This window comes from Harpia harpyja, chromosome 10 (assembly GCF_026419915.1).
Source record: "Harpia harpyja isolate bHarHar1 chromosome 10, bHarHar1 primary haplotype, whole genome shotgun sequence".
Lineage (NCBI taxonomy): Eukaryota > Metazoa > Chordata > Aves > Accipitriformes > Accipitridae > Harpia > Harpia harpyja.
In genome coordinates, this window is record NC_068949.1 from 31,519,398 (window position 1) to 31,527,818 (window position 8,421).

Genomic DNA, 8,421 nt, shown 5'->3' on the forward strand with positions numbered 1-8,421 from the left:
TTGTACTAGCTGCTTAAATTGGCAGTGCTGTTTTAGATTATAAGTAACTGAAAAATATATACTGTATATATATATATCTATATATTCCTGGCATTTGCTATAAGAAGTGCTTTGTTTAATTTTGTCTCATTCCCTTGGTACAATTAAAGAAACAACTAAGTTAAACAGTTGAGAGTGAAACCGATTTTTTGCCATCAGGAACTGCCTTCTAAAGGGAAACAGGTAAAATAAAACATTGGACAACATTTTGCAAATGATATGGAAATAATCCATGGAAAGAAACTGCATTACCCTCGTAAACTGCCACCAAGGTCTTCTCGTTATTAAAATACACGCTGATGGGCACGGAGTCTGTGGCAGCCGGGGACAGTTTGGGCTCTTCATACAATTGAGATATCATATTTACCGTCCTCAGGAGTCTGTCAGATCCTTCTCTTATTCCCCCTTTGCAAGAAAAAAATTAATGAAAAAGGGGAGTAGAGACAGCGAGGTGAGATCCGAAGGGTTCCCATCTGGCGTAAGCAGAAATTGCTGCTATTTCCTCCATTTGTTGCATCCCCGAGCGTCTCCGGCACGGACGACCTGAGGAGGTTCGCGGCAGAGACGCACTTTCCAGGGAGCCTCCTCCTTTTGTTTCAAGCCGTCAGTCCAAAGTATACATATATATATATATACACACTTTTTATATATATATATATATATATATGGATATATAAGGGTGACCCCAGGCTTTGCACTGCCACCAGCAGAATCCAAAGGAAGTTTTCTCTCCCCCAGCTGGGTGAACGCCTGCGGTCGTGTCTGTCAGGGCTGGGCTTTTGTCTGGCAGCAAGTCAGCAAGTTCACGGTCAGCACCGGAGACTTTCAAGAGAACAAAAGGGCTGGGGGGAGGTGAGACACCACCGCTGCTCCAGCAACCCCACGGGTGGGGAGAGTTTTTGGGGTGGTTTCCCTTCCTTTCGGTCTTCGTGGAGGCTTTCCCCGGCCAGACACGTGGGATGCACATGTGGCCAAAGGACCGTGGGGTGCCAGCCTTCCCCGGGGAGAAACAGGGATGCCACGCATCCCACCAGGGATGCCACGTGTCCCCCCGGGGACAGCCCCGCCAGCAGAAGGTGCACGTACCGCTGGCGGGTGCCAGCCTTATTCACAAGCGGAGGCGACGGTGGTGACGCTGGTGATCTTGGTGGAGTCGTCAGACCAAGGCTGGAGGTTCTGGAGGGCGAAGAGAGAGGAGTTGTGGACACAGATGGGGTCGGCTTGGATGGGCTGGTTGATGGTTTTTTGGAAGGCCTCCTGCTGCAGCTGCATGAGGATGCGGTTCGCTTGCTGCCGCTCGGCCTCCCGCTCCTCCGCCGTCTGCCTCCTAGGAGAGAGAGAGCGGTTAGGGGGGCCTGGGGGAGCAAAGGAGGGTTATCTCCAGAGAGAACAGGTTACTCTGAGTGCTTAGGGCTGGAGGGGGGTAGGAAAAGAGGGCGCCTAGCCACAGCATGGTCCCACATCCCCTGCACAAACTGCCAGTAAATCCCATAAACTGGGGACTGGGGCTGTCTATCTTACTGACCCCAGCAAGAATTGCTCTGATCAAAGACAGCCAGGAGCAGCCCACAGCTCTGGTTTATTTTCCGCCCATGGGAAAAATACAAGCAGAGCCAAAACAGCCAAAGGGGCACACAACGGCATTGCAAAAGGTGCGATTCCCTGCAAACATGTTCTGTGCCCAGCAGTGAAAGCCAAGCGCACAATGTCCCAGTGAGGAGGATGGGGCAGGAGCAAGGTCAGACATCACTGACTGGCTGTGCCACACAGCTGGGAGACAGGCAACATCCCCCTGGGCATCCCCTTCCCAGCACCCAGGTCTCCCATCTCCTCCGCTGGGCTGCGGTGGCCAGCTGTCGAGACTCTGGATGAAGGCAACAACACGCCCACGGCAGGCAGGACAAAAATCAGCAAAATGTCAGCTAAACAGTAGAAACGCATTTTTAGCAGCAAGAAGAATCAAAGCCCAGAATAAACTGTCTGGGCAGGGTGAAGGAGGGTATTTTTAAGAACAGGTTGGACACACGTCTGTCTGGAATGACACTGGCGGGGCTGATCCTGCCGAAGGGGGGATTAGGGGGCCTGCAGGGGTCTTTTCCAGCGCTGGTAGGGTCCCAGCTCTGGGCTGTCTGGGAGGAGGGGATGGGATAGGAAGAAATGGCCTGAACACACTTAAATCCACAATGAAAATGCCAGCCACCCCTTGCTTGGATAGTGGGTCAGTCTGGAGACTGCAGCCTGCGGTCACCTCTGCTTTTACTGTGAACATCACCTGGCACCTCCAGTGATGCTGCTGGGGCAGCTCACAGTGCCAGTCCCAGGATGATCCCCAAAGCACCCCCTCCCTCACTCACACCCCAGGGCCCAGCTGAGGCTCTCCTGGCAGCTTCAGTGGATCAGTGACAGGGGAAACAGCAGCTTTTTAATTTAGCAACTCAGGGGGATGTGACATGTCTCATCTTCTTTGGCTGCAGGGATTGGAAGTGGCAGCTACGAGCTCTGCAGTTACATCTAAGAGCACAGGGCAGGGGGTCTCTAGGTCCCCACCCAGGGAAATGGGTGAGGGCTGGATGTGAGCGATGGGCCTCCGGGGCACCTGAGCCTCCAGGCGTGCGGCCAGAGCTCCTGCCCCGGAGCAGGTAGCTCAGGGCTTAGTCCCTGCTCTAATCACTGTGTCAACATCCCAGTCAGACATCCCGGGGAGAGGGGGCTCAGAGCAGCATTGGCCCTCCCTGCACAGCCCAAGAGCAGCTCCGTCTCTGCCTCGATGAATATTTAATGACTCCCTGCACAATGAAGAGATGCTCCGGGGGGAGGGAAGGAGCCCCTTGTCCAGGGTGGTCAGGAGCACGGTGGCTGTGAGTACCCGGCTCCCAAATATCCCCCTGCTCCAAGCAGCTGGCCCATTCATGCATTCATGTCAGGCTGGGATTTGCAGGTTCAAATCTGCCTGGAAGGAACTAAACCTCGATGCCCATGTCTCAAGCAAGAGCCCCAGTCTGGGAAGGGAATCACACAGCCACCTCTGTCCAGCAGAGACATCCAAGCAACAAGCAGAGGGGAGACTCTCCTCCCCTAGCATGCATTTATTTAAGCAGTTAAATCCCTCAGAGGGCTTAAAGCAACTTTCTTTTCTCAGATATTCCCCACTGCCTAGCTCACACTGCGCCTGCAAGTGGCTCCTTCCAGCACCCAGCGCTCCAGTCACCGCTTAGAGCCCACTACCCTGCACAGGGGCCCAGGGCACGGAGCTGGGCCTGCCATCGGCCGGGGTATCCACATCTCCACCGCAACACCCAGCGTGCACAGATGCAAACAAGCAGAGCTTACAAGCGCGAGTCCCTCTGGATCAGGCTGGTGGGGATTCTCCCATGTCTAATACTACAGCTGAGGTCACGTTGCAGCCTTTCCCTTAGGCAGAACCAGGGTTTCGTTTCTCTTTACCCAGCTATTTTTTGTCTAACATATGAATAGGTTTGTATCCTCTGCTTCTCTGCCAAAGGGGGCTGAACTTAGCCAACAGACGCAAAGAGTATTGACAGACAGATGGAGAGCCAGCCAAGCTGCATTTGCCTCGCTTCCTTAGGAAACCAGGTTAGAAGACATAGCTGACCCTGTTTCACAGGCCACGGCAGGAGTGCTCCTCCTCCAGGACCCTGCTCCTGGCCGACAGAGATCACTCCAGCTATAGACTTCCTGGCACTGGGGGAGCTGATCTCCCTTCTTTAGGGAAGGACTTGCTGAGGGGGGATTCACCCACACCCTTGGATTCAAGTCCTTTGTCCCCCATTTCTTACCCAGTCCCAGTATCCCCAGGCAATCACTGTCCCATTCCTGCCTGCGCCCAAGGCTCAGCACCCAGCAACACCCCCTTCTCTGACCTGCCAGGGGAGCTGCTCCTTGCCCAGTCCCCTCCCCGCCCGCAGGGTGCCTGTTCCCAGCCCGGCGCAGGGCAGGGGATGCTCCCAGTACTGGGGTGCCTTCCCCGGGGACACCCCCGGGAAGCTCCAGCCTGGGAAGGGCAGGGTCACGGCGACAGAGCCCGGGAGGCTCCGTGTGAGCCCGGCCTCCTCTTCCTCTCCTGCCCGGCTTCACCGGCACGCCGGGCAGGAGAACAAAAAGAAAGCGTTTTGGCAAGGAGGTGCCGTACACCCCGCGGGGCTGAAAATCTTCGCGTTATGCAGAGCCCGATATCCTGGCAGCGGGATCCGGCCCCAGCCGCGCTCCCACGCCGGGGTGCGGCCCTGCCCTGGCGCCGGAGGGTCCCGCTGCCCCCCCGGCCGCGCACCGGCGGGTCCGGCTCCCGCACACCCCCCCCGTCCCCCCGGACGCACCCCGCCGGGCCGGGCCGGGCCGAGGGCTCCCGCAGGCTGCTGCCGGGGAAAGGTGCGATGGAGCCGCTGCACCCACTGGGCTCCTGGTGGTACCGCCTGCACCCACCGCACACCCCCCTGCCCCGCAGGGCGCACCGTCCACATGTGTAGGCACACATGCGTTCATCTGCGTTGCATACGTGCACACCTACCTGCACGCAGACCCGGTGTGCTCACACACACACACAGATGGAATGCACGCTGCCTGCATGCACACCGCACACACATCCATACACCGGCGTCTGGTTTGCACGCACACCCCCGTGCACGCTCACACAGAGGCACACACACATACACACACCACGTGTGGGCACACCCAAGCGCATGTGGCCTTCACACAAAAGCATTCGCACACAAGGTGCAGAGTTACACATGCATGTCCTGCTTGCACACACACCCGCCAGTGTGCACACACTCTCATACACTGCATGCACGTACAGGTGTGTGCACGCACGGCCTACACCCCACACACACTCACATCCACAGGTGCTGCACGCACACACACTGCTGTGCATGCACACGGGCATTCCCATGCATGTGTACACGCACATTCACATTCAGACACACGCGTGACTCCCCTGTGCGTGCGCTCGCAGGGCTCGCACCCCAACTCGCAGCCACCAATGCCGCTGGCAGAGCCGGCAGCAGCCGGGCCTGCTCCCCCAGGGCTGCCCCAGCGCCTGCCCCCCGCGTCCGCCGAGCACCCCAGCCCCTCACCTCCACTTGGTGCGCCGGTTCTGGAACCAGGTCTTCACCTGGGCGTCCGTCATCTTGAGGGCCTTGGCCAGGGCAGCACGCTCGGCCGAGGCCAGGTATTTTTGCCGGTGGAAGCGCTTCTCCAGCTCACAGATCTGCAGGCGGGTGAAGGAGGTGCGCGGCTTCTTCTTCTTGGGAGGCGTGCGGTTCTGGTAGGGGTGACCTATACGGCGTGTTACAGTGAAGGGTGAGAGGGCCACTGGGGGGGACACGGGAGGAGGGGGGATGAGAGGCAAAGAAGCAAGCAGCGACAGATCAGCAGAGGGGCTCCGGCTCCCGGGCGCTGGGATGGGGACCCCCCCGCTGCGAAGCCGCCGCTTCCCCGCCGACATCCGCGCACGGGCTGCAAAAACGCGGCGGCGGCGGCGGCGGCCCCGGCGCCTTCCCCGGGGGCTGCGGTGGGGGCATCGGCCCGGCACCTTTGGCGGCGACGGCGACCGCTTGCCCGGCGAAGTGCCGGGGGCGGAGGGCAATAGCGGCAGCCGGTCCTGGCGCCGGGCCGGGGGTCCGCGCTTCGTGCGAACGGGGCTCGGTTTAATTTCGTTTGGGTGCGGCGGTAACCGCGCCGTCCTCGGCCCCGCGTTTCGTACGCGGGAAATAACTTCCCGGGCCGGAAACGGGAGTTGCGATTCGTTGTTTTGTTTCTTTTTTTTATTATTGTTTATTTTTCTTTTTTTGTTTTTCCCCACAGGAAAAAAAATAATTGGGGAAAACTTGCGGCGTGTCTCAGCCGGGCCGGGCCAGAAAGGGGCTCCGTGCAATTCAGCCCAGTGCCTGCCAGGGGAACGGCCCGTTTGTTCGCCCGCGGCCGTGCCCCAGCCGAGCGCCATCGGGTCGAAATTAAACGTGAACTTGCAAAAATCGGGCCTCGATTTCCACCCCCGGGAAGAGGTGCCGATGCGGGCGCTGCAGGAGCGGGGGCTGATTTTTCCCCCGTCGCAATTTCGTTGCTTTTTTGGGTTTGTTTTTTTTTTAATTTATTTTCGTTGTTCGAGATTTTGCTTTGTTGGCGCCGAAGGACGAACCCAGATACACCTGGAAACGGCGGCGGGTCCGGAAAGCGGCTCCAGCCCGAGCCCGGCTCTGCTCGGGGCTGTAAAAAGTCCCTTTTGGCGGGAGAAAGGCTGAGCCGAAACCCGCAGCCGGAGAAACCCAGCCCGGTTACGGTACGCACGGGAAAAACAGTCCTACGAGCCGCCGGCAACGGGCCGGCCTTCCCGGGCGGGCGAGGGCCGGGGCCGCCGGGCTCCCTTCCCGCCGGGCCGGGCTGTGCCTCCGAAATAACCCTCTATTTTAAAGGAAACTTTCCACGGGTGTTGGGTCGGGTGGCGGGGCCGCGGGGAGCGGGCAGCCATGCCCGGGACTTGCGGGAAGTGTGCGGAGTTTGCCATCCCGTTTCCTCCCTGCCGGCCTTTCCCGGGCCGTATCCCGGGAAAAAAAAAAAAAAAAAAAGAGGAAAAGAAAAAACAACAACAACAAAACCAAACCACCACAAAAAAAAAGAAGAAACAAACAAACAAAAAACCCAAAACACCCCAAAAATAAAAACCAAACCAAACCAAAACCAATGCATTTAGGGGGGACTGAATGCGCCTGATTTTCCATCCCTTCTTGCTTCTGGCCTCCTCCGGGACCGACTTCCCAGGGCGATCCGGGCCGCTCTCTGCAGCCGGGGCCGGATCTTGCTTTCCCCGGCGGGCAGCGGCTGCCGCGCCGAGGCCAGGCAGCGGGGAAGGGAGCGGGGCGGCGGGAGCAGGGAGGGAAGGGGGGGTCCCGGTGGCCCGACTCACCTGTGAACCTGTCTTTTGTGTACCGCCTGTTGCTCTCCATCCAGGGAAAGGTGAGCCCCGTGAGACTGTTCATGCCGTTCACTGCCGGCACGGCGGCGGAGAGGGGCTGGTGCACGCCGCCGGCCACCGGGCGATGGGCCGGGACGCGGATCACCCCCCCGGCCGAGCTCAAGGTGTTGCCGTTCATGCTCACCGCCATGTTCACGTTGTAGGAGCCGGGCAGGCCGCCCATGCTGCAGGAGGTGCCGGTGTAGGCGCCGGCCGCGCCGCCGCTCGCCCCGTAGCCACCCGTGACCGTGTTGTAGGCGCTCCCCACGATGCAGCCCAGCCCGTAGTCCGCCGAGTCCTGCAGCCGCGGGTGCGACACCATGCAGCTGCCCGGCTCCGACGTGTTGAGGATCTGGTCGATGCCGAAGCTGATGGGCTCGGCTTGGCCTTGGTGCAGGTGGTGAGCCCCGAGGTGCTCCATGCCGCCGCCCGGCCCCGGCAGCGGAGCCGCACACAACGCCCCGGGGCACCGGGGCCGGACCTCCGCCCCGGGCCGGGCAGCACAGCCCCGCACCGCCCCGAAACACGGCAAGGCCACGCAAGGGAGCCGCGCACAGCCGGGACGCGCCGGCTACGCGCTGGGTCCCATGGCAGGGCAGCCGCACACCCCGAGACGCACCAGCAGAGCCACGCACGGCCGGGACGCGGCAGCCACACGCTCAGCCCGAAGACCCGACAGCAGAGCCATGCGCAACCGAGGCACGGGAGCCGAGCAACTCCGCAGCCCAGGACGCGACAGCCGTGCCCGGCCGAGGCACAGGAGCTGCACACGCGAGATGCAGCCGCTCCGCACGCACCCGCTGGACCCAACCGCCTCCAGGAGCAGAGAAGCGACACCCACGCACGCCGGTCCCGCTCCAATGAGACCCGGCACCCCCACGCCGCCAAGACCCAACCAAGACGCCGAGCCGGGAGCCACTCACCCAAGACACACACACACACGAAGGTGCCCCGGGGACCCCTCGCCGCCGCAGGCGGTGGGGAGCCGAGAGCCCCGCGGAGCGGAGCGCGGCCGCGGCGGAGTGCGAGTGCGAGCGCCCCGCTTGCCCATCAATCACGCTATCCAAGGCCTGCTGCTCCCGGGCCCTCACTCTCCATTGGCTGGATGCTGAAAGGAGCCGAGTGAATGACAGCAGAGAAGAGCACACGAGAAAAGGAGTTTCTTCTTCCCCAGCCCCCCCCCCCCAAAAAAAAAATCACCACCCGCCTCGGCCTTATAAAGTCAGCGCTGGGTGCGCGCAGGGCATTGGGGTGGGTAAAGGAGCAGCAGGTACCCCGCGGCGGAGGGGGACGTTTTGTCTCGGAGTTTGTGGCCTTGGGCTGCTGGGGGGAGGGGGGTCCTGGCTGCCAGCCCCCGCGGCGGGGGTTTGGGCCCTGGGCCGCGATCCCCGTGGGCTGCCAGCTGATCCCGTGCG

The 8,421-nt window shown here is 60.6% G+C and overlaps 1 protein-coding gene across 1 annotated transcript; it reads right to left on the reverse strand.

Moving 5' to 3' along the window:
- Nucleotides 1–730: 730 nt before the first annotated feature.
- Nucleotides 731–7,464, reverse strand: TLX1 (T cell leukemia homeobox 1). The gene is made up of 3 exons (XM_052799696.1): nt 6,959–7,464; nt 5,130–5,331; nt 731–1,366 (listed from the first exon to the last, which is right to left on the reverse strand). Exons 1-3 carry the CDS (start codon nt 7,425–7,427, stop codon nt 1,144–1,146), a joined length of 894 nt encoding a protein of 297 aa, XP_052655656.1. The 5' UTR covers nt 7,428–7,464; the 3' UTR covers nt 731–1,143.
- Between the last annotated feature and the right edge of the window lie 957 nt (nt 7,465–8,421).